A 25,857-nucleotide genomic window follows, 5' to 3' on the forward strand; every position below is an offset into this window, starting at 1 on the left:
CACTCAGGTACTAGTACCGTTACCTGTGCATTTTATTACCACATATATAAAAGAGACAGGTACATGTACTACATACGGGTACTACATGTAGTACATGTAGTTTGACCGCAGTATTCTCTATGTACACGCACTGCACTCAGGTACTAGTACCGTTACCTGTGCCCCATGTTACATGTATACAAGACACAGGTATGTACATGTAGTACATGTACATGTAGTATCAACCCCCTAGGGACCATTGAAATCCTTCATAACCTTATTGGGGTCAGCATGGTTAGGGTTAATCAAATTAAATTGTGAAACCAGAACTTACTCGCAGAAAGCACTTCTGAGATTGAGTTTTTTGTTTGTTGATTGCTTTGTACTCACACAACAATGAACTGTCAAAGAAGAAATTTAGGCTATCAAAATTTAATGAGTCAGCAGTTTTTTGTGCACAAACTAATGTACATGTAACATTGAGATTTCTTCCTGGGATGACATCTCAGTTTTGCTTATGAATGTGGAAATACTGAAGTGAAAAGTTTGAAAACCAAAAAGGCAGCAAACTCCCTTTTAAATAGTGAAACAAAAATTGAAAATGAAGTTGAGGCATGAAGGTTCGTGTTGGAGGTTTGTATTTTTATAAACCTGAAATGTAGACACCCTTCGAGCAAATTTGTCTTGAAAGTTACCATTTCAAGAGTTTCTATGTGTATGTTAAATGTTGTACATGTCCTGTATTGTAGTGCTTGCAGGCTGCGTAAGAGTTACTGAGCTCAACATATGTACATGTACACGAACCGCAGGGGCATGATTTTTTGAAACTACTTTTCACGTGTACATCTACATGTACATGTATCAATTTTTCATGTACCGGTATTTTCCACTACATAATGCATGAAAATTTGTTTCTATGGATGGTACTGGTACCTTGCATCAAATTTGAAGTCTACAAATAGAGAAGCTAAACAACCCTGTATACTGTACATGCTTATGCATATGGATGGTTATAAAAATTTATGGTCATGTACATTTACTGTAAAGTGTGAATTACACAAAAGTCAGTTGTACCTGTACTTTGTGTGTGTAAAAATTTGTGCAATACCGGTATACTGGTACACCGGTACACATTCACGTACATGCACATGGTGTACATGGTGTACACATACGCATACATGTACATGGTGTACGGTGTATTTATTCACATTTGTTACCTGTAACGAGCATTTATAATTATATTTTCATGTGTCTGTCTTGAGCAACCCATAGACCTTTATCAAGATGCTGCAATCTTTGTCTTCCCTGTAGACCCATTGGCAATGTGATACAACTTTACATATCGATAAAAGGGAACAAATACTGTTTGTCCTTCCAGCCTCAGTTTGGTTACATTGCTTTGAATTATAGAAAAGCAAGGTGGCTGCTCCATGAAAGAGGTCTTGAAGTACAGGGTAATGCCTCCCAAAAGAACTAAACCATACATGTAGGAATGAGTTCAGAGTACAGAAATTTCGAATGTACATGTACATGTACATATAGGCCTATCTGTGTTGACTGCTATTTCATGTTATTAATAATCATCAGGAAAGTTGTACATGTACTGGGTAGCATCCTTCTAAAATAATACTCAAAAGTACATGTAAAGAGAGTATCCGTACTTGTACCTTATTGTTAAATAAATCTTCAAAGTTGATCATTTTACAGTTGTACCAGTACATGTACATGTCTATACATGTACATGTACATGTATATGCACATGTCTATACATGTACATGCACATGTATATGCACATGTCTATACATGTACATGTACATGCACATGTATAGACATGTACATGTACATGTCTATACATGTACATGCACATGTCTATACATGCACATGTCTATACATGTATATGCACATGTCTATACATGCACATGTCTAGACATGTACAGGTGTACATGCACATGTCTATACATGATCTGTGTACCTGTACTTATTATGTACATGCACATGTACAGAACCGGTATGTATGTGTATTATGCCATGTACAACTTGTCCAACTACCGGTAGTATCAATCTTCAGTGTACCTGTACATGTACAGTACATGTACATGCACATGTATATGTACCGGTACAGTAGCATTAGTGTGCCTCTGGGTTCAAACCAAATATTTTAAGACTTTATGGTACCAGGCTACGTTTTGAAGAGGTGAGGAATGAATTCAATCCATGTATGTACATGTATGAACTTGACATCCATACTGGATGCTTGCACTTGAGATAAGCTCTTCAGCTATGCGCTCTTACCAGGCACAGTCACGGTGCCTTATTGATCTCCAGTGAATCCTGAAGAGGTTTTCACAGTCTAAACATGCCAGTGGGCATGTGCCTGTACTGTACTGCTCAGCAAACGGACGTCACCGACATCTCGTGGGTGGGAGGGGGAGGTGGGAAGCACTCCAGACAGATTGTGGTTGCTTCAGAGCTGGACTCTAGTGGCATTCCTGAAGCTTTCATTATTTGAACAGTTGCCACTCCCTGAAAAGAACCAATTTGTTTTTTTGCATACCCGGTACCATCCTTGTACATGTACTTTAACAGGTGCTGCAGTGTGATGTCAAAATAAGACACAATTGTCAGAGCTACATTGTACATGTACATGAACAAGCACCGGTACATACATGTACATGTACATGAACAAGCACCGGTACATACATGTACATGTATACCATTACATGTACATAGTACAAAGGGAGGGACTGCAAATAAATAACAAGGGCATGTTTGTTTTTAATTTTGATTTTAAGATAAACCTTCAGTTTATCTTGTAAGTTGCTCAGAGTTCTTGATATTACTGCATCAAGTTATCATGTTCATACCTGTACCGGGTCATGTACATGTACATGCATATTGTTTAATATGTGAGTGTACTTGTACATGTGCGTACATGTACATGAACATGTACAAGTTCTGTACATCTGTATGTACACATCCTATGACCCAAAGCCTTATGTGCCAAATGTACCAGTCCTACTACCGTACGTGTAAATAATCATTCTTTGAGCTCATGTGTATGGGTGGCCAAAAGGGCTAGGCTATTATATATATTTTATATACATATTATATATTTATATATAATATATTATACCATATAATACTTTATTTTTTGTAAAATTAATTTTGACCATTTTGGCCAATTTTGACCCTTTTGGCCGCCCGTTTTTTTTTTTTACAAAAAAACTCAATTCAAATCAATAGACAAATTCTCAAACAAACTGACTTGGCTCCATCGTGTTGTACGGTGGAACCAAATTTGTTTAAGAATTTTTTAATGATTTGTGTTTAGCTTCGTTGCTGAAAATTGAAGTAAACTGTTGGTGACCTTTGGTTTCGACAATTTGTTTCCTTTTTTTTCTTTTTATCAATTGTTTTCTTATTTGATTTACTGTTGTCATTTTAGGAACTTTGGAGGTATATTGTTTTTAATGTTGGTAATTTATTTGTAAATAATTTCTTTTATAAATGTTTTGTGTTTGTGTTTTACTATTAACTACATTTTGATGAGAAAATGTTGTTCGCCCGTAATTGTTTAATTTTGGTGAACTAGAATGCACCGATTATTGCAGGAGATGTGCTCTGTGTGGGGGACATTGAAGCACTGTGTCTGTTTGCATGTGCCACTCTCTTCACTCTGACCACCCCGGGTTATTAGACTTTTGTTGGTGTTCCCAGCTAAATTGTATTTGCTCATGGAACACGAGTTTGCTCTCGTCACTGTCTCTGCAATCCGAACCGCCATGGCTGTTTATGTAAAATGCTCATGCCATTGTCTCTTTTCGTCTGCGCGTCAATCTTGTCAATTCTTTTCAGCATTAGTTGGAATAAATGATTTCTTGAAATTCAACCAGTCGACAAAACCCCCAGTGCTTTATGAATCCCAGTTTTCTCTGTTAAATGAGTTTGTTATAAATCCTACATGTAGATCCCCCCCAAAAGGAGGTTTACAAAGGACATCACAATCAATAATTTTCCCTGAAATTTAATATCTACGTGTAATTTACTGTTCACATGTTTCAATTTGTCAAAGGGTTTTAATTTATCTTGCATAAGATTGTTCCAGTGAAATCTATGACCATGGTACAGGGTATACCAAAGCAATTGTTGCCTGTGGTGACAGGGTCCATGGTTTTTTGTACACCCGAGGGGGCAAATGGCACTTGGGGTGAAGTCGAGGGTGCCATTTGCCCCCTCGGGTGTCAAAACACCATGGACTCCTACATTGTAGGCAACAATTGTTAAGTGGACTGGTCATGTCCATGTAGGACCAGTGCAGTCAACCGTATGTATCACTAAACTTCTCCAAAATCCACCATTGTGCATTATTATAATAATTATAATATCAAAGTACATGTATATGTCTACATGTTGGCACATTATGTAATAGTTCGAAGTTTTTAAAGTTTACTAAAGACATGGGACGATCATACAACAGGTCTGCAGTTTGCAACTCTGTCTGTTCCATGCATGGTTGTGTAGATGGGTGCAGTGTACATGTATGTATGTATTGAGTACATGTACATGCCTTGATAATGGAAAGGGTGTAACTTATATGTACATGTGCCTCTATACATGCAGTTAGGGTAGTGGTTCTTGAAAAATTGTTGAGAGAAACTGAGAATTACCGGTATACATGTTTGTATCCATAATTGGATGTCATGGAAGGAAGTCCAAGATGTGCTGTGGAATCTTGGAACATAAGGCAAGCATGTTTGCCTTACATACAGTATTTAGACCATTAGAAATTGAGCATATTGGAGATTTTATGCATACATGTAGATTATACTGTATGTACCGGTACCCCCGGTACATACATGTATACATGTACGCACAGTGTACTGTACTTGTACAAGTACACCTGTAGGGTAGAAATGAGTTGCCCGTTACATATACATGTACACTGTACCTGTATGTTGCATGCACATAAGTAATAGTAAGTTTGACTATTCGCTTTGACCCCTCAGAAAGGGAGCCTGAAGTTTCACAAATTAATTTTCAATTTAATGATCAAAAAGAAAATGTAGCTAAATAATTGATACATTGATTGATCAATTAATTTATTAACCAAATACAACTTTCCAGATCAGTGAAATCAGCAAATTTTCTGAGCATGGTTTCCAGCAGTCCCTATCCAAAGACGACTGTGAAGTAATGTCAACCCTGGTTCTCTTCTCATATGGCAGAATTCACACTGGGTAGCACACACAGCACCGACGACGATAACAGAGACCAATCAGGTTACGGTTCTGACGAGGAGGCTGTGATGGAGCTATCCCACAGCTTGCTGCTCAACGAGCAGGCCTTGGCTCAGATAGCCGAGTCCAAGCGGCCCATCTTCATCTACGAGTGGCTGCGCTTCCTAGATAAAGTCCTGGTGGCGGCACAGAAGGTGAGACAGGTGGGATTATATAGGGTGAGGGTAATTGGATATTCCTTCTCTCCGGATAGATACCCCCCTCTCCGGTAAGGACAAGTGTCTTGTCTAGGGTTGCTGTACTTGTGCATGTACCAAGCCTACAGCATGCCTGTAGTCCTTCATGTTGGAATAGAATTTCAAAAGAATAATCCATATTCCATCCGTTCTATTACCTGAAATGCTAATGGAACGTGAGTTCCAGCGTTTGTCAGAAACGATCAACAAACAATGGACAGTGTAATCATTTATGATTTCTGAACTGTAATTTCATCCTGGGTTATGTCCTTCAGACTTGACATTCTGCTGAAGGTGGGTCCTTCTCTGAAAAGAAACCGCCAGCAGAAAGCTAAACCAGTATTTAGTAATGTGTAATATCTGCTGATAGTTACTTAACTTTATTTTCCTGAATTTTGAGAAAGTGGCCTCACATGCCAGCTTTGTAATTAGGTTCGGTTCAGTCCAATTAAATTCAGTAGGTCTCACACTGTGATGTTACGGAAGTCTGTGAAATAGAAAACTCTTTGGGGGTTGGGATTAATCGTTCTTTTTCTTCTCATTCTTCCAAAGTCTGACTTGAAAGGCTCCCAGAAGAAGCTTGTTGCACAGCTAACCAATCAGATCACAGAATCTCCCGGGCCACCAACGAGAGCGCTACTGGGCAAGTGCATCGGCACCGTCTTCAGCGTGGGTGATTCCTTTGACCTGTTGGAAACCTCTTACTTCTGTAATGACATCATCAAAAACAAGGATGATTCACCCAGCTTTCTGCCGTCAAGATTGTAAGCACTTTGTGTCTTAATCTCTCAGACAACACAAACAAGATAGAAGTGAAATATAGTTGGGTTGGAAGTTTGAAAGAAAGTGTTCATGTTGTACAAATTACATGTACGTGTATGTTTCATGCACGAACCATTTGTGACTGGACATGTTTGCCCACTTGTAACATGTAACGGCCACATGCCTTAAATAATGACTCTCCAGGGTCATTTGTCTAATATTTGTAGGATCTTTCCTTCTCTAGGCTCATGTTTACACCACTTTCAGGTGCTGTCATTGAGCAATATTTGCTACAGACCCAGAGAATGCTCGACATTTTAACCCATCATCCAGCCTCTGTAGACATAGATTGCCAGATAGTGTTTCCATGTCCTCTGGCATATTGACTGGCTATGAGAGTTTTTCTCCTGAGTACACGTAAACTGTTTTTGTGGCTGATCCAGCCTGAGATATCTTGAAATTCCTCAGACCGAGCAGTCATTTGATCAGGTTGCGAGGCTGCAAAAAATGCCTTTCAACCACAAAGCACTCATTGGGAGATTGTTCCAAGAAAGTAATACAGAAGCAACAGATAATAATTAGAAGTAGGTAAAGAGAGGAGCAATTCCTTTCAGGTTTTAATTAGTTGCTACAGTGGCGTCTGATATAACATGACATGTACTTTATCACTTTTGTTGCAGGGCTGCAGTGGCTGTGCTTGGAGCAATGTATGAGAAACTCGGTCGAATGATGGGAAGTAGCTTTCCAGAAACAATTCAGGGCCTTCTGAAAGCATTGAAAAATGCTGAGGTAAGATGGAAGATTATTTTTTATAACAGAATGATCGGATTTATGTGAAAAAGAAATTTTAAAAAAGGGTTAATTTTCTTGTGAACAGTAACTAGGCTTTTGGGCTTGGAATGTTCAGAACCCTCTCTGCACTTCACTCTTTATGCTACTCTGAACTACTAGGGGCATTTATATCCCTTTTAACTACTCAGGAGCCCTCCCTTTCCAAATTTTACAGAATCTTCCAAAATTTCCAAAGGCAGACTTGGAAAGAGCTTGGAGGGTTGCGAGTTAATGAAGCATAACTGGAGTTCCCTTTTGGTCAGGCAGGCCCACAAAGGTTTAATTTAGCTCAGGGTGTCAAGCCACCTGAAGTATCGGACCCATTGTTGCCTATAAGTGCCCATTGTCATCCACGCAGGAAACCCATAACCATATTCATTCCTTTTTCTTTTTTTTTTGCAAATGGCAGTCAACAGGACGTTGTGAGATCATGCTGTGCCTACAGAGGATTGTAAAGGGTTTGGGATCTGCCGCTCAGGGCTACCACCGGGACATCTATAAGGCTGTCCGTACTGCTCTACTGGACAGGAGTATGGCAGTCAGGTGTGCAGCTGCCAAGGTTGGTGGTGATGTCCAGATACCAAGCCTGTTTGTTATGTTAAGGATGGCTCTCGCAGATTGACAAATTCACAAAACTCACATGTGGTTCTGAAGATCATTATCTTACAAGCCATATTATTTGCTGTCTACGAAGTGTACCATAAAAATTGGAATACTTGACTGTCACATGAATAAATACTAATTACTCTGCCACTATTTTTGTGGTGTTGTCTTTTTTCATACAAATCGTGTTCTTGCATAGTTATGGTTTTTTGCCAGACCCCTCATAGTTCATAATTAATCAACCAAGACTAAGTTACTGCAAGGTGTGGTTATTCTTCAATATATCAGCACCATTAGTTTACCTTAAGTTAGCCTAGCCAGTGTCAAATTTCTGCAGCGACCAATGTTGAAAATGTTTAACCTCATCGTTGCTTTTTGTCTCTGCAGTGCATGCTGGAGTTGGTAAAAGAAGGAAACTTCCTGCACACGACAGAGCTGGAGAACATGGTGTCAACATGCTTCCGAGCCCTAGACGGCTCCAACTACGACGTCCGCAGTGCTGTGTCCAAGCTGCTGGGGGTTCTTCTTGCTACAACTCAGACCAACATTTCCAAAGGTGAGACTGGGCAACATATTGTTGTTTTATATCACAGTTTTCCCTTTGAATCCAGGGTTAAAAATAACAGCTTTACAGGTAACATTTTTATTGTGTCATTGTCAATTACTTACTTTTGAATTCTCAATTTGTGTTCTGTAACAAGTGGTTGACATGGTTGAGGAATAAAAGGATTGAGGTCAAACTGATTTATGCAAAAATTGGATAAGGACTTTGTTTCTCACAGTTTTTCTATAGAGCCTATTGAGTGCACTCTGCAAATTTGCCTTGAGACTACAGTGTTTATAATTTGTTTGGAGGGATACCTCTGTTTTAAACTTGATGTCATTGTAATATGAAAGGGGGCTCCTCCTACTGGTATTTCTCTCTCCATTCCCAAAACCTCCTTTTTGATACTGGTGACAAATACAGAAGCTGAGAAGACAATTTCATGAAACCGACAAAGTGCACCCCATGGGCCATGTGCACATGAAACAGATTCCAAAATTAATTGCCATGTATTTGACCAAATCCACGTTCGCAGTGTGTCTCCCTGAGGGAGATTGCCACATGGTAAAAAATTTGCCTTGTGCATGAAACCACATTGTAGCACCATGTCATGATAAGTTTTGATCAAGCTGCACGTAGTAAGACTGCCCATGGTGTTAATCTTGTTCTTTAATGATGGCTGACGTGTTAGCAGATCCTAGAGCTAAGCGTACCAGCATGGAAGATGTCTACAATCTTCTGTCAGTGGGCTTCGTGAAGGGCACCTCCGGCTTCCTCAAAGCGGGTGGGGGAGAGCAGAAAGGAGGTGGTATGATCAACAGGGAGGTCCGTGTTGGATTCACTCATGTGAGTTATGTCATTGAATTTCCTGATTTAATGAAAGAAAAGTTGTTGATAACTGAGAATTGAAGCATAAGTGTATGAAAGTGCAGTCTATGCTAATCCTCAAAGTGGTGTTAACATAGAATCTTGTTTGAACTGGATTACTAGGGTCAAATGAAATTTTGTTTTTTTCAGTGTGATCTGATCTGTATTGTGTTCCTATAAAGATTGATTTAAATAAAGTCACCCGTAGTTGGACCAGGAGGAAGGGCCACTTTACCAATTTGACTGCAAAACTTTACTGTTAAAAAGCCTTTGGAAATTAATGTAATAGCCTCTCACTTCTCGGTAAACACCTGACTACTGCTTTTGTTGAGTGAATCTTTACTTTTGTTTTCATCATTATTACCTTTTAGGCCTACGTGGTCTTCGTCAGGACTCTGGGTGGCCTGTGGCTGGAGCGTAACCTGCAACTCTTCCTTGAGAGGGTCCTGGACATTGTAGCCAACCCCCGCTGCACCCCTACCCACGTGGACGCTGTCTACCTCCGCCGCTGCATCACCTTCATCTTACGCTCCACCCTCGGGGACATGCTCGGGGAAAAAGCGCAGGTCTCCTGCTGTAAGCAGCTGTGCGGACTCATCACCAACTACATGAACACTGTTGGTGAGTACAGCCAGGAGTACCATTCCCTTTCTGGAGTATAAATGGGTACCAGGGAGGGTACAGAACAAAACTGTTCTGATCCTGAAACGATACTGATTTCATGATTTCATTATTAACAAGGGTAGTAGTCATGCAGTGCTTTTAGACATTTGTACTTAAAAAGCATTATTGGAAACTGTTTGATGTACATCCCAAATATTTCTGTGAACCAAGCAATTAAAGATGTGGTTTTGTTAATTTCATCTTAGTGCTCCGGTTTTAGACTGTATGTGAATTTCATATTACATGTTTGCTTTGAGGATTATGGATGGAATAACAAAAACCAGTCGGTATAAAAATCTCATTAATTTTCCTTGCATTATTTCACCAAAGAAGAATTTTAGCAAACAGCAATATCACATTATTTCAGCAAATATTTGTACATCTTTACTTCCAAGAGACTTCTTTGACACTGTGTTGCTTAATCTAGAAACGTTTGATCACTGGTGGTGTTTTTGAATTGTCTTGACAGCTGAGCCAAGTGAAGGTAGCGGTCACACCCAGGACAACTCCAACACACAGCATGTCTTGATATGTGCCATGCAGGAGCTGGGCAGCCTGGTCAAGTCTCTGTCCACCTGTGCCAGTACCCTGGTCACTGAGCCCAATGCTAGTAAGTTTCTCAAATTCCTTAGAGGCAATCTAGCAAAGGCAAAAGTGTGGCCTAATGGTTAGGGTTTGTGACTCTATATCAAAGTGCCAGGGGTTCGAATCCAGGTGCTGATTGTACACTGCTACTTCCTGACTACCTGTACTTTCTATCTACAGAATGGTGGAGTAGTGTGAGAGTCTTGCCACCCAGTGTAGAATTGATTACTTTTCCCCCTTACTAAACGAGAGCCCCATTGGGTGACATGTTTAAAAGGATGGCAGTTATGAAGTGCCTTTATCAAACCAGCCACCCAAACTCACCACAGTGACATTAATTTTTTCACCTAAACCTAGTAAGTATAGAAATTGTACTGTACCTTAAGCAGCAGTACTGTTGGATATGTGCAAAATACACATTACGAGTATTATGTTTTTATTATTGAACAAACACCAACAGCATTGGCTGTGCTGAACCATACAAACTTTGCCGTCTTCCAGATATGTGTGACACCGTGACCAGCGTGCTCCTCCATCCCAGCCCGGCAGCCCGGCTGGCCTCTGCCTGGTGCCTGCGATGCATAGCTGTGGCCCTGCCTTCCCAGCTTACGCCACTGCTAGACCGCTGCACCGACAGGCTCAACAACCTGAAGAGTTCCCCGGAGGCGGTGTCAGGGTACAGCTTTACCATAGCCGCCCTGCTGGGAGGGGTCAGGGACTGTCCGTTGGGCATCCCCCACGCCAAGGGAAAGGTGAGACTGTCCTTGGACATAAAGTTGTACAAATTGTTGGTCACAGGTACTGGTGCTTGTCCATCGTTGAGCAAGTTTGATAAAACCATTGGTTACGCTGTGGCAGATCTGTTGCAGGCAGTGCAGCTTTGCATGAACCTCATCAGATCGGGGTCATGTGTCATTGTGAGTCTCTGTTATTTGTGCTCACTGATGTGCTTTGCAATATCGAAAGCTAAAGATAGCCCATAATGCTACTATTTCTGATCAGCGACTCTTGAAAAATCAACTCAGTTAATTGTCAAGCTTTATTGCAATGTGTTAATGTTAGTCCAACTATTACTGGCCATAGGTCAGCTATGAACTTTACATTTCTGAATTGTTCAGACCCTTTGTACGGTGTGTGCTTATTTGTTAATATTTGGGTTGAAAATGCTTATCTTACAGTGAAATTTATGCGTTGAAAGGGAAAGACAGTAGCTTGTCCAAATGGAGTCTCTTGGTAAAACATGACTATCTGCTGTTTTCTAAACAGGCCATTTTCAGTATAGCTGAGGATTTGTTGAGAACAGCTTCTCAGAACAGCCGGATGTCCTTGCATAGAACCCAGGCCAGCTGGCTTATACTGGGTGCAGTCATGACGTTAGGTGAGAATGGAAATTAGTCTTTTTGGTGGACTAGGTGCGGTCGTGATATAGCTAGTTTTTATTTCTTAGAGACTACCACCTGGTCCATAGCGACCATGTTTAGTCATTTGTTTACTTTGTTTAGTATGATGAGAGATAGTCATTTGCTTGAGAAGTTCAGCATTCTATTTATGCCTTGCTGAAGCAGTATCTAGGAGTTTCTGATTTCTGTCATATTTTGCTTATCCTAGTTTTTTTTAAAAAACCTTACTGATTCTGTTGGATATAGCGGGATTCAAACTTGTGATGGTGAAGTTCCAATTACAAGTGCAAGTACAATTACAATTAAACTATAATTGTAGATACTTTTATTTGGGTGCACTGACCAATTCTGCATTTGCATTTAGAAAATGTATCCCTATCTTTTACTTCTTGTTGTAGGTTCCCCAGTAGTCCGGAACCATCTGCCTAGGCTTCTCTTGTTGTGGCGGAATGCATTTCCAAGATCATCCAAAGAGCTGGAGTCTGAGAAGGCCAGGGGAGATGCTTTTACTTGGCAGGTCACATTAGAAGGAAGGGCAGGAGCTTTGTGTGGTAAGGAAGATCCTTGTCTAAGTGACCTTCTGTACAAACCCATCTCTGAACAGAGTTTGCAGGAATGTTGGTCTCTGTCCACCTGCCTTGCCCCAGCATCACCCAAGTTGCAACAAGGAACGTTTTAGTAGAACTGAGTTGTTTTTCAAGTCATGCCTATAAAGAAAACCCAACTCAGCTTTGCTCTGATTGTGTTGTGGTGGTGGTGGTGTTGAAGTCTTGATAGTAATTCTCAGAATGGTCTTTGCTATGCCCCTTGTAAAATCCAAGCTACCGGTAACCTGTGGTTTGAAACATAAAGTTATACTTTCATTTTTGAGGTAGTTACTCTGAATAGTCACACACCTAGCCAAGGTTTCATCCAAGTCAGCTATGTTGTGGCTATGATTTTAATTTCAATTTTTGCAGTTGGTACTCTGTGGGAACAGTTTCAGCCATAGACACGACCTCATATACAATGTAAAAGTCTAAAGAATCTTGTTACCACATGAGTTGCTGGTTTGGACCAAAATGTAACCCTTTCTTTTTGTGACACGTTATTCCCAATTTGTTTGATAATGACTGTGGACAAAATGGTAATAGTATTTTTGTGGAATTTACCTGTAAATGTTCGATGTTCCTTGTATTCCAGCCATGCAAAGCTTCATCACTCACTGCCCTGACTTGGTGACCGAAGATGTCATCAGGAGGTGCATGACGCCTCTGGAGTGTGCAATGTCCATGTTGGCTGAGTAAGTAAAAACTTGGCTGGCCTCAATTGACGAGAGCCTTTGAAAATAGGACTGGAAAAGTGGGCTGACGTTGCCTTTTATAGTACCTGCATTGGGATTCCTGTTGTGTGTCGATGTTGAGCAGTCACTGCTGAAAGTGGACGTTCGAGTTATTGAACATACCACTTACGGTTTTCATGGCATTAATGATAATGCTTTGTGTTTCCCACCAACAAAATGCTTAGATGTACAATTCAGTTGAGCCTTGATCAAAACCAGAGTACTGGAAATAATAAAATGATAGATATATTGAGAGCAGGAACTGTTGTAACTTGTGTACATCTTTAAAGGCATGGTTTTTACTATCTGATCCTCGAGGATTAGATTGTGTTGTCAGTACAGCAACTTGAGACAAATGTGCATGCATTATTACAGCCTATTTAGAGGCATCAATGCACCAGACATGCATCTTATTTTCTTGACCCCCCCAACCTGGTTTCATGAGATCTAGATGGGAGATTTTTGTACGTGATGTAAAATTTTTCAGGTAGCAAAGGCATGAGTTTGACATACACTCAAGCAAGATGTTTGTGAGTCAGTACACGGTACTTAAAGGGTAGCTGCAGTGAATTTTTCTCAGACACAAATTTTTTTGGCAACGTTGTACTCTTCTTCAGTGTATGCACACTCTTTTACACTCCCATTTGGTTAAATGCACTGAAACACTCAAAATTATCCATGCTTTCCTGAACAACTGAGGGCGTTGTTGCTGTGATGTCATCTAGGGAAGACACAGGTTTTTCTTTTAGACTTGAACCCAGAATTTACTCACTGAAACATTTCTGAGAAAGGCATTTATTGCTGTGCACGTACACGTGAACAACAGTGAATTTGCAAAGAAGGGAAAATTTAGTCCAGCAAAATCTACAAAAATGCATGGCTTTTTTTACAAACCAGTGTGACATTTAGGCTTTCCTCCTGGGATGACATCACAGTTTTGCGCATGAATGTGGAATTACTCATCAGCATAAAAACCAAAAAGGCAGGAAAATACCCTTTGAAATAGTTAGCCAAAAGTTGAAAATAACGTGAGCTGAGGGACAAACGTGCATTTTTGTATCAAAACAAATTGATTGCAGCTACCCTTTAACCCCTTGACGTCGGGACTTTTTTCTGAAAGCCGACTCCAAGAATTCCAGCCTCGCTTGGCCACAAAGGCCACCTGCCAAACTGCAAATTCTCGGTTTGTGGCCCTGCGTGCTCTGCATGCTTTGAATTACACAGTGAAAAGGCTCATTGTTCGGTGGCATGCGGCTCTACTCACGCTTCCACATTCCCGTTGCCTCTTTTCAAAGTGGGGACTGTTGTGAAGCTGGTGATTATGATGCGAATTCGGCCTTTTCATTTCTTGGCGACACACAAAGGCCAATCACCATATATATGAGAGCCAGGGTATGCTTTCTTTCACCGTGTTCGCTCGAGCGTGGGCCAAGAATAAAAGCTGAAAAGCGGGCTGAGGGATCTCAATTTTTACGGTGGCTCTTACCGCTTCCCGGCGCGAAGGGGTTAACCTGGTTGCAAAGCTACCTGTGTAAAGCAGTGCCATGTGCTTTATTTAAATATTATTCCAGCTTCTAGCAAGAACTATTTTTATCTTGATGCTACCAGGATTCACACAGTGATTAAGTCTTGTGGTGCTCACCTCAAAGCCAGTGCAGCCATGGTTAGACTCAGACTGTATGAAGTACTGCGACTCCTGCCTCCCACAGCCTATGAAGGTAAACAAAACAGAAAGCCAGTCAAATAAACTAGGACAATCATCGCAGATTCATCTTGTAAAAAGCTTTAATGACCATTTGATATATAGCATATGCTAATCTTTCTGGCTGTCACCGATGAAGTTGTGAATACAAATTGTCTTGACTTCCACAAATGAAAGGTCATTTGGTATGAAGGAACACGGCCTGAGAGGTACGATGAGCAACCACTTGAAATTTCCTGACATATTATTTATTCATTACACAGAATGCACTTCGGGTTTCTTAAATGTACCGGGTCAGAAATTGCCTATGTATTTCTCATAGATTCTAGTAAAACTTTCAAGCTTTGTTTCCCATCCAGGAGAAAAACTATGAATTTGCACTGTTTGGATATTAAAAAAATCAGTAATTTCCCTAGCTGTGTGAGCTTTGTAATGTTTAGTAGCAACTAGTTTTATGTTGTATGAATAAATCTTCACCCAGTTATTAAAGACCATGGAGCTTTTTCGCAAATTGTGCTTAGATGTGTCCTCATTTGCTGCTTGAGTATGTAGTACAGTACTCCCATTTTTTTGTTCTTTTCCACGTGTCAGGTAGCTTCACAGCCCTGCTCCGAGAGCTGGTTGCTGAGTTCACGCTGACAGACAATGCCGCAAACACCACCACCTCCCTGCTGCGATCCCTGTGCCACGAGAACGATTCCATCATCCTGCAGAGCTGGATTACAGAGACTGATCACAAGTCCGTGGAGCTGCAGCTGCAGCCAAACAGTGCCTCTGGGTCGGGGGCGCTGGAGCATGACCCATCATCACTGTACTGGAAGGCGGTCAAGGTATGCCTGTCCCCACTCGGGAAACCAGACCAAGGTTGCACCCCCAAGAAAATCCTTATTTTTCTCTCTGTGGGTCATTCCATGAAGTTAGAGAACAGCTGGTTATTTGCCTACGGTCTGAAGACTTTGGAGTAAATCACATGGCTACTCAAATAATTAGCCAGTTAAATTTATAACATAAAAAGAACACATAGTGAGGTATGTTGTTGAACCATTTTGTTCAAATTTGTGGAAACATTTTTTGCAGCATAAAGCACGGAAAAGTATTTTTTTGGTGACAAAATAAATAGGCATTTAAGGAACAAAGAGAGTGGGTTGAAAGTAAATGTAAACATTGTCATATTTTCTTCATGTTCGTATTAATACCAACCCTCCACAGTTCACTGCATAGTTTGTGTTAACTCCCCCTCCTTCATAAGTGAGCCCCTGTTTTGTTTGAGGGTATGGACATAACATGTGGTTTCCATACACAAATAGTCGTGTTGCATCCGAAACAGGAATTCGTTTTTTGGACCTGGAAAATAATTGCTAACTACATCACCACGAATTGAAAACTACAACCCAGATGTACTTTTTCTCAACTCGGCGTTCGCTGCTGTATTTCAGTGCAAAAGAAATAATTTATTCTTGACAGAATGCCAAGCATGGTCTCTGCAGCCATTCTGTTACGTCCGCAACCCTTGGTGTTCCTTAAAGTGGAAGTGTGCGCCCCTCATTGGAAATGGTTTCTTCCATGCTTCAACAGCTCTTTCTAGAATTCGCCAAACAAAACATCATGTGCCAGATGTTGTCAGGCATGTACATGTACGATATTTACCCGTTTGCCAAACACGGAGCTTCCACACGTTATGTCCGAGATGCAGTCAGGCCCCCTTAGTTTGTCAAAAGTAAATTCGGCCATTAGAGACCGGTATCATTGGTTTTTGAAGTACAAGATTGTAAAAAGAATGAATCCTTAAAATTTACAACATGTGTAATATGTTCATTCTCTGTGAGTTCTGATTATTTACAACTCCAGTTATATTCAGATCTTATTATTGCAATGACCGTTAGTCCGTTACCATTATGTAATAATAAGGGTGGTACTGCGATCCCCTCGGAGGAGCCATACCTTAAACTCATACATAAATAGATTTTGAGCACATTTTTAAACTGAAAATGTTAACCAGCTATAGTTAAGCAATCACTCCAGTTTGCTTACTTCTGTGACGGTATTATTTACTACACATAAAATGGAAAATATGGTGCATGCCCTCACAAGTCAAAAATGATATAGTCTTGTCGCTAATATGTCTAGTTCCACATATCCCACAAGGATTACCGGTAGAGCGATTTCTCACTGAACGGAACCATGCTAGCAAACACAACATGGTGCGTGCAGGCTGGCAGGATTTTGGCAACATTCTGGCTGGGAAATTGTAAATAAAGGTGCCATTTTTTGCATTTTTTCTGTGAAATCTGACATGATGTTTTCAGCTTATTTTGAATATAATCAGGGATAAATGTGGTGAAGATCAACACAAATATTGCCATCCATGCGGCCGTATGTGGTCACAAAGATTACACTCCGTTCGAGCCCTACCATGCTGACCGAATACAGGAAAATGCTCAGCCCGACTGCACGGTACCTGGTCTGGAAAGTCTCCCAAAACGAGTTCATGTACCTACCCTGACATTTGTTTCTGTGGTATATTCCCTTCTTTATTGTATTATTTTTGGTAAACTCCTTGCCAATCTTTAGAACATAACAAATGAATCTTCATTACTGCAACTCGGAGAAATCTTCGCTGTGCGCTGAAACTCTGTGTGGTTCTGTGTTACATCCACAGCCCGCTACATGTTGCATAATACCCGAGTATTATTTCCTTGCCAGCCTAAGTTATTGCAAAAGTATTACTAGGTATGAGAAACACAGTTGATAATGTGTGAAAACTTGGGGGAAAAATGACATGTGAGTGAATTTGAAATTTCAGCTCCTTTGTCACACTTTGTTATCCAGCTTCATGGAATGACCCCTATAGCTGATTAGAGATCTTTGTAAAAAAGTGAAACCCCCAACATCCAGGTGTATTATCATATGCTTGCTTCAGGTGCTATTGTTGTGCACAAAAAAGGTATTCAACTCTTGAACCGTTGAGAGTGTGGAGTCTGCTTATCTGCCCATTGCAGCTGTCTAAAATGGAAGCTGATGAAGAATAGTCGGCTTTTATTACATTTGTAGGAGAAGACAGAAGCAAAAAAGATTCATTTCATCGGCCAAAGGCTTTTCGTTAAGGGTGTAGGAGAGTGTGCCTAGACTCTTGGAGAATGTTGTATTAACGGAACAGAGGGAATGCCAGTGGATTGTCCTTTAAGAGTAATGCACCACTGTGTGTTCAGGGAGATATATTGCTTTCAGTCTTTGCCTAAATGCTCTTGATGAACACAATCATTTTGAACTACCATCATTTGAGATGAGCCAAAAACAGGCAGCATTTTATTTTTTACCCTGCAGGGTGAAGATGTTCCTGGTCCCCTGCCCCTGGGCGTGGCTGTAATTGATGCCTCAGTTGCCCTCTTTGGTGTCGTCATACCCCATGTCGCTGACAAGCACCGCCTGAAAATACTGGAACACTTTGGGGAGTGCATCAGGCAGGCCAAGTCTGCCAGACAACAAGCGGTTCAGATCAACGTCTTCACAGGGGTTCTAAGTGCTCTGAAGGTTTGTCATCAGCTGCATGCCCACTATATTTTTGTCTTTTCTTGTGGCGTTTGATTGATGAGTGCATGGCGTGTGAACAGAATTTATTACAGTCGGATTTGCTTTTTTTTGAAATCTGTAATGATTTAAAAAGTCATGCTGAAGTTTTGTACACAAATGATTTCCACACAGACCTTTGAATAAGGTGTAACTATCTTGTTTTTAACAGGGTTTAGCCGAAAACAAGCGCAGACTCAAGAACAGCGGTGTCAGAGTAGCAGCCAATAACCTGATCATGGTAAGATTGCAAGACTGGGTAAAATGACTCTTATTTTGTTAGAAGTGTGTTGTTTTTGATATGTGAATGTTTGCAAAGACAAAACTCTTGGCTCTTCCAGAAGCAAATTTTACTGTTATAATGACGTAATGTTTAATTGTCCTCAGAGTAGTTGTTGCTGATAGTTTTGGTTTTGCGTACTTTTCCTGCCGACGTCGAGATAGTAAACTGACTTTCATTGTAGCGTTCGTTTTTCTCTTGAAGGACTTGCTTCACTCTCCGAATCGTTAATGAACCAGACATATTGTCAGTTGGTGAATTGATTTATCTAGTTTGTGTAAAGAAAGCCAGTCCTTTCTTTCCATTTTCCGTAATGATTTATTTCCATGCCTTGTATGATTGGCTCCAACATCACACTGTGCCATAATGCGTCGCTGTTGAGGCCTCCTGAAAGTTGGTCCAGACTGGTCTAGCATACTTGACACATCTATGAATATTCATGGTTTCAGAATGCCTTGACCAATTCCAACCCCATCCTGCGTTGCGCAGCCGGTGAAGCATTAGGGAGGATGGCTCAGATGGGCGGAGACAATTCCTTCATTGCACAGACAGCTCAGATGTGCTTTGACCGTCTCAAGACGGCCAGGGATGCTGTTTCAAGAACAGGTAGGTGCACTCCGTTGGCAGATATCAAGTCAGTGTCAAGCCAACGTATTACAGGTGTTGGCCTTGATTATCTTGAAGTTGAAGACGCATCACACGGCACATGTCCTGACATGTTTAAGTTATGTTATGTTCATCTGATCGCTTATGCAGATAATGTAGTTTTCTTAGATTGCAGAGAGAATTTAATTTTGCTGAGCTAGCCTATTCTTCAGACCTCCTCAATAATGCAGTTCAGAGATTCAGTTGCACTATTGACTCAACCAAGTTTTCCTGTGTGGATTCACATCTCATTGGAACATCTTTAATTGCATAATATGTCATCAGTAAGCCACATCAATATTTCAGGAAGGTGGCATCATTCAGGAACAGAGCACCTGATGTCACATAATCACCCCCTCAAATACGTTTGTGCAGTGGAATTGACGTACATCTGATAGGGCCAACCTTAGGCATGTGTTGGTGGTTCTCTATGACCTACCCCGGTACATCACACTGCATTTTGTGCCTAACTGGCTCATGGTTAGTGAAGCAGTTTGTTCATTATTTCCTCACTTGTTTCCTCTCATCACAGGCAACTCCTTGGCATTAGGCTGTCTGCACCGATATGTTGGTGGCATGGGGGCAGGTCAGCACCTCAACACCAGCGTCAGTATCCTGCTTGCCTTGGCACAGGACTCCACTTCTCCTACAGTACAGGCAAGCACAGAGTAACTTCTTACTCCCAGTTACTAAAGGGTTTAGCAAAGTCTGCTCCAAGCCATCATGGCTCATCAGGGCCGCGTTCATATTCTGTGCCCACAGTATGAAACGACTAAGGATAATTCTACTCTCCACTGGTTGGGAGGCCAACCCTTTGCAGGTGTTTTCACAGCCAATGTCATTACACGCTCATACTCCTCAGTAGATAGAGGCAAGTACATGTAAGGGTTAGGTGATTTGCTTAAAGCCATAACTGATTGCCAGCAGCTGAATTCCAACCCCTAACACCCCCCCTCTGATCATCAGTCATGGACTCTAACCACTAGGCCTACCAAGGGATTTAGCAGTTTGGTATCCCACTTTGGGTTGGTATAGATATTAGCAGAGATCATTAGAAGACAAGACAAGATGAAAGGAGACTTACGTAGCTCAGGAAAAGTTACTGATATCAACAATTCATGTAGGTTTTTTTCTGCCACGCTTTTAACAGTGTACATCTCTCATTAATATGGTTAGGAGAATAATGTACATTAACTCTATGTTTTTGTGCAAAGTTATGTTGTTGAGTCTTACCCTAATCCTAACCCGAAATCCTCTGAATCTTTTTTTTTTTCTCTAGATGTGGGCACTGCATGCTCTAGCCCTGATTGCTGACTCAGGCGGTCCCATGTTCCGCTCCTATGTTGAGCCAACCCTGTCTCTAGTCCTGACCTTGCTTCTCAGCGTACCTCCGTCCAACGTGGAGGTCCATCAGTGTCTGGGCCGGTGCCTGGCTGCTCTGATCACAACATTGGGTCCTGAACTGCAAGGTGAGTGGCGTTCAGGGGTTGAGGAAATAGTGATGGGGTTTGTAGAAGGAGGAAATGAAGTATGTTTATGCTTGGTCTGCCTTACTCCCAACATTAATACATTATTCAGAAGTTGGCATAGAACTACTGAGATGAGTTAACTGCTACATAGAGAGCCACAAAGCAATGTGTTGGCCAGAACTTCAACAGCTGAGATGTTTGCTAAGTCCATGAAGATCGGCTGCAAAATTTTGGTTCATGTGCGTAACAGTTATAATTTGATCTTAGCAGAGATTAACACTCTAAAAGTGTTAAGGTGTTGGGCAGCTTTTTGAATTGAAATACACATTTTGGCATGTTGAAAACAGGAACGTTCAAACGAATGCGTTTACCGTGACTAGCATTGAAATCAAGGCGCAAAACGAGTTCAAACTCACACGTGTGCTTATTGCACACGTGGGGAATTCAGTCTGTGAATCTGCATAGACACCTTGAAACAAGGCTAGTACCGCATGGCGAAAAGATGAAACCGCGGCAGCAAAACGGAAGACTAATTACATATTTCTTGAATTAAACTTAACCTAGTAAAGCTTAGTGTACTTTAGCTGACATGGCTGAATGGGGCCTTGGAAGTGTTCGATGTAGAGTGAAGTTTGCAGTCACAAACATACATTTTAAGGCTCAGATTTAATGTTCTCTTTTTGAATTTTGTCGCACTACTGCCAAATAAAATGGTGGGTCGATGTCCAACATTAACATATTGTGATCAATGACTGTTACATGCAAGACCTATTTTGTGAATTCACTGCACGTGTACTTCTGTGTTATCTGATTTTTATATACAAGGAGTGCCACATGAATTGTCTGTTAATTAATTTTAGCAAATTTTTGATGATCGCGCCTGAGCGCGATCGCTTGTCGGTGGGAAATATCAGGGGGTGGGGGATGCCGTATTTATTGTGTGTGTTTTTAAATTTTCACTACAGAAACTATAAAAAAAGTTGGAAACATTGCAGAGTATTTCCAAACAATATTTGTTTCTTTTCTTTCTTGCTTCTGGGGAAGGTATGCTTGAGTAAATGGTTTCCATGCATAGTTTAAAACTTGCTCTCCTATTTTATGCTTACAGAGGTAAAAGAGAATTTGAATTTCCAAAGCGGAATCTGGGATTTGGCTAAAGGGAAAATACGGAAAAAAAAAACGGAAAATCATTGGCTCTAGCAATGCCCCTGTCCTAATTTGGCCTACACATTTTTACTCTGGATCCACCCACCCATCCAATCAATTAATACATACCGGCTAGTAATTTCACTGTTGGTACTTTGTACCATAAAACGACATAACAAACCTCAAATGAACCACATCTTGCCTCAGGTAACAAAGGTAACCTAGCAACGGCGCGGACATCTTGCCTGGTAGCCTGTGCCATCATGCAGGACCATCCAGACTCCTTGGTTGGCTCCGAGGCCATTGCCTGCCTACAGCAGCTTCACATGTTTGCTCCAAGGCATGTCAACCTGACAAGCCTCGTCCCGCATCTCTGTGTAAGTTTCTGGATTATAGACACGGTGTCTACACACATCTAATTTCAATTTCAATGTTGTTTTTGATAACTCTCTACAATTCTTTGACTAGAAACTCTTTGCATTGGATAACTTGGAATAGTTTTCATGGTGCCAATTCTGCTCGATGTACCATGATATGTTACGTTGAAAATTTTTTAAAGTTTTCAAACAATTGTTTTCATTTAAGGGATGTTTCATACTGTATACAGGTCTGTTTTTCAGTGCACGCTTTGGAAATTATTTTCTGAAAATGTTAAGTAATGGGAAGAAGTTGAGGAAACTCTGTGCTAACCTAACAAACTTGACATTTACACAAACCTAGATCCATTGAAATCCAAAGGGACATTTGTAGGAGTGAGAAGGGCAGAATATAGCAAATCTTAATGTTTACATTTTGCTCAGTACTCATGGAAGTTTATAAGTACAAAGAGAGTACCGTTAATTTTGGTAGAGATTCTCTGAGGGAAAAATCAGAAAAGTTTCCTGCAAAACTTGCACAAACTAGTAAATAATTTGGGAAACTATACATGACACAGCCCACCTGGATCTATAATATGATCGGTTGGTAATGTGACGGTCAACCCGTTGCCGTTTCTCTGGCAGACATCGTTGGGTAGCCAGCACCTGTTACTGCGCCGTGCTGCCGTGGCCTGCCTGAGACAGCTGTCCCAACGAGAAGCCCAGGAGGTGTGCGAGTATGCCAAAAGCTTAGCCAAGGATTCCAGGGATACAAGTGTGTCAACCACAGATGGTGTGGTCATCACAGGTGGGCATAGTACATAGACATGGACATTATCACTGGGCAAGATCAGTGACATCAAACAGCATACCATTCTCTTCCTCCCAGATATGAATTCTTTAACCCTAACCCCCTAGGGTGTATGTAAAATCATATTGACATTGGAGGATTTGGGACTGTTAGGGTTAATAAACAAGAGTTGGGTATTGCTCCAAACAAGAATTGAGTAGGGAAAAGGCTAAAAATGTTTACTTGAAGGTTGCCCATTTTATTTACCTGTTAAAACTTTTTAGGAATACAGGAAACTATTTGTTAAGTTTCTAAAATTTGTTTTGATTGTGGGAAAGAAATTACGGATTCATTTGCGTATTTAGTTTAATTGTTTTCCACCACATGTTGGCACTGAAAACAGTGGTTTACCCGTGGGTGAGTGTCAAGTTTAACCTGACAGAGATGGCTATTGCATTTAAGGTGTCTGTATGTATGGGCATACTTCACATTGTAGTGAGTGTAGTGGATGCTTATTGTGTCAACGTGCCCAATTGTACACTGCTGCCCCTTTGGATGGCTGACGGTTGTTAGAACATAGCCTTCTACTCTGTTTCCTTGTGTGTGCAGACACTGGTCTTGAGGGAGTGCTATTCAGCATGCTTGACAAGGAGACAGACCAGCGACTCTTGTCCAACATCCATGACACCTTGATCAGTATGCTGCATGAGCTGTCAGGCAAAGACCTGGCGAGGTGGTTGACACTGTGCAAGACGGTGCTGTCTGCTTCTAAAGGTAGTTGACCTTGACAAACCGGAAAGAGTTTGCAATGTGTTAGAGAAATCTGAAAAGTTTGTTGAAGGATTTACAGCAGCAAGAATGGTGTTGACACTGTCACGGTATTTCTGTGAAAGCTCGGTGTTTTTGATATCAGAAAATTCTTTAAACTTCAGCTGTAGTTTGCTTAAAAATATAAAAACGGGTTTGTTGCTTTTTCTCTCTTTTGTCATGAATTTCCCTCAATGAAAATGTATCCATTAAAACGAATGGTGTTGTTGGGTTTGCAGATAGTGGAACAGGTCCTCCCAAACCTGACAATGCTCTCAAGGATGCCGAAGAAAAAGACGAGAAAGACGAAGATCAGGAGATTGACGACTCAGCCAAGTTTAAGACAGGAGAGAAAGTCATTACACATCCTCCAGGTAAAATCCAAACAGATGGTCCACACAGCCGTCCGTCCCCACTCCTCCCTGTCGGTGGAAAACATAAGTTCATTGCTTCAGATTTGCTTTTGAATAAAGCCAGGTTTTTTTTTAAATCCGATTGATTCGCATGATGCATAGCTTCCCGTGGAACTTGGGTTTGAGATTTCAGAACAGTGTGTACATGAGGATCACCCCATCAGCACAGCACCATACCAACTCGTACATATCGTACATGTCCGAGGAGGTGTTATGTCAGTGTGCTGAGTTCTTGAACGACCTTTGCCCTCTTGCAACACTGCACTGGCTCGTTGTGAAGAGAGTTGTAGTAAAATCCCTCCCTCTGTATACTACTTACAAGACCACTTAGACCATAACCAACTTTCCTGCAAAGCTATCCCGAAGCAAATACAAAAATATGCCCATCCACGGGTTTGGCATTTCCTGTTTTCTCTGCAGTGGCGCCACGGTGGCCCACACGAGTCTTTGCAGCTGACAGTGTCCGACGTGTCATCCAAGTGTGCGATGGGAACACGGTGCACTTTGACCTGGCTTTAGCAAGGGAGATGAAGGCTAAGACCTCTCAAGGTCAGTGAATTGAGCAGGTTTGAGCTTTGTACGTTGAAACCCAAGAATTGCTGATGAGTGTCTCAGTCAATCTCCATGTTTAACGCTCCTTGAATACCTGTGGCACAAATACTGGTCAATATAACTAGAAAAATAATTCACTGTTTACTGTACACAGTACCTAAGTCAACGAGGATAAGTTGGTAACATCAGCGTGGCATGTCTTGATCTCTGTACAGATAACTACCTAGTGCTGCATCTGTCAGACCTGGTCCGTACTGCATTCATCGCTGCTACCTCGGAGAGCACCCAGCTGAGGAATGCAGGTCTTCTACTCCTCCAGGACATCATCAATAAGTTTGCCCGAGTGCCCGAGCCGGAGTTTCCTGGCCACTTCATCATGGAGCAGTACCAGGCCCAGGTAATGAAGGAATGGTAGTCTTGGTAATGAATACGTTGATCAGGTGGTTTGAATGTAGAAGGTGCTGAAGATGTGCCATGTATTATCCTGTGTACATTCACCACATGAAAGTTATAAATTACATTTTGTCGTCGGTACCCTGATGTACTTGTAATTCCCAGCCACACCCCTGTGGCCACAATATGCGTTGATATTGTGCACTTCTGTTTGGGCTCGCGCTCACGTGAAACATGTAGCCCAGCATGCTGTTTAGCACCATATGCCACTCAAATTTGGTGAAAGTTGTGGGGCAAAAGAGGCTGCCTGTGGAAGCAGATGTACACAGGCATAACGATAAGCAACGGCTTCGCCAAAGAGGTCAACAATAAAGAATTTGAACCAAAGCCTTCAGTGCAGTATAAAAACCACATCTGGCTTTCTCTTCCTGAATGACAAAATGTAAACAATAATCTCAATGCCATATTTACATAAAAATACCCTCTTGATTAATTCCCCTTCTATAGCGGATCATTTTGCAACACCTGTTTGAATTGCCTCTTGTGGTTGCTCGTACATGTCCAATCGTTGCCATTAACATTAACATTTATCACACTAGGACCCTGTGATATCATTCTTCAATTGCTGTACAGGACTGTTTACCCAAGTTATCTATTCTCATCGTAAAGATTATCACCAAGCTGCTGTCGCATATTTGATACAAATGAA

General features: G+C 41.2%; 1 protein-coding gene across 5 annotated transcripts in view; it reads left to right on the forward strand.

Moving 5' to 3' along the window:
• Positions 1–25,857, forward strand: part of heatr5b (HEAT repeat containing 5B) — a 57,849-nt gene that overhangs the window by 11,508 nt on the left and 20,484 nt on the right. For 4 of the 5 annotated variants that reach the window (XM_087137028.1, XM_087137021.1, XM_087137033.1 and 1 more), the window contains 25 exons: positions 5,205–5,410; positions 6,005–6,216; positions 6,895–7,003; positions 7,455–7,604; positions 8,036–8,204; positions 8,884–9,038; positions 9,431–9,680; positions 10,192–10,332; positions 10,809–11,059; positions 11,574–11,685; positions 12,106–12,258; positions 12,890–12,989; positions 14,637–14,746; positions 15,322–15,560; positions 18,055–18,261; positions 18,470–18,538; positions 19,027–19,183; positions 19,755–19,879; positions 20,502–20,691; positions 22,045–22,214; positions 22,839–23,001; positions 23,593–23,757; positions 24,030–24,164; positions 24,624–24,752; positions 24,971–25,152. In XM_087137028.1, coding sequence (XP_086993154.1) covers positions 5,285–5,410; positions 6,005–6,216; positions 6,895–7,003; positions 7,455–7,604; positions 8,036–8,204; positions 8,884–9,038; positions 9,431–9,680; positions 10,192–10,332; positions 10,809–11,059; positions 11,574–11,685; positions 12,106–12,258; positions 12,890–12,989; positions 14,637–14,746; positions 15,322–15,560; positions 18,055–18,261; positions 18,470–18,538; positions 19,027–19,183; positions 19,755–19,879; positions 20,502–20,691; positions 22,045–22,214; positions 22,839–23,001; positions 23,593–23,757; positions 24,030–24,164; positions 24,624–24,752; positions 24,971–25,152 — 3,969 coding nt within the window. In that variant the 5' untranslated portion in view covers positions 5,205–5,284. The remainder of the gene's footprint in view (positions 1–5,204; positions 5,411–6,004; positions 6,217–6,894; positions 7,004–7,454; positions 7,605–8,035; positions 8,205–8,883; positions 9,039–9,430; positions 9,681–10,191; positions 10,333–10,808; positions 11,060–11,573; positions 11,686–12,105; positions 12,259–12,889; positions 12,990–14,636; positions 14,747–15,321; positions 15,561–18,054; positions 18,262–18,469; positions 18,539–19,026; positions 19,184–19,754; positions 19,880–20,501; positions 20,692–22,044; positions 22,215–22,838; positions 23,002–23,592; positions 23,758–24,029; positions 24,165–24,623; positions 24,753–24,970; positions 25,153–25,857) is intronic. The other variant, XM_022230227.2, reaches the window with a different exon arrangement.

Source organism: Acanthaster planci, linkage group LG01 (assembly GCF_054643075.1).
Source record: "Acanthaster planci isolate LZ-2023a linkage group LG01, COTS_SCS, whole genome shotgun sequence".
Taxonomy (NCBI): Eukaryota; Metazoa; Echinodermata; class Asteroidea; order Valvatida; family Acanthasteridae; genus Acanthaster; species Acanthaster planci.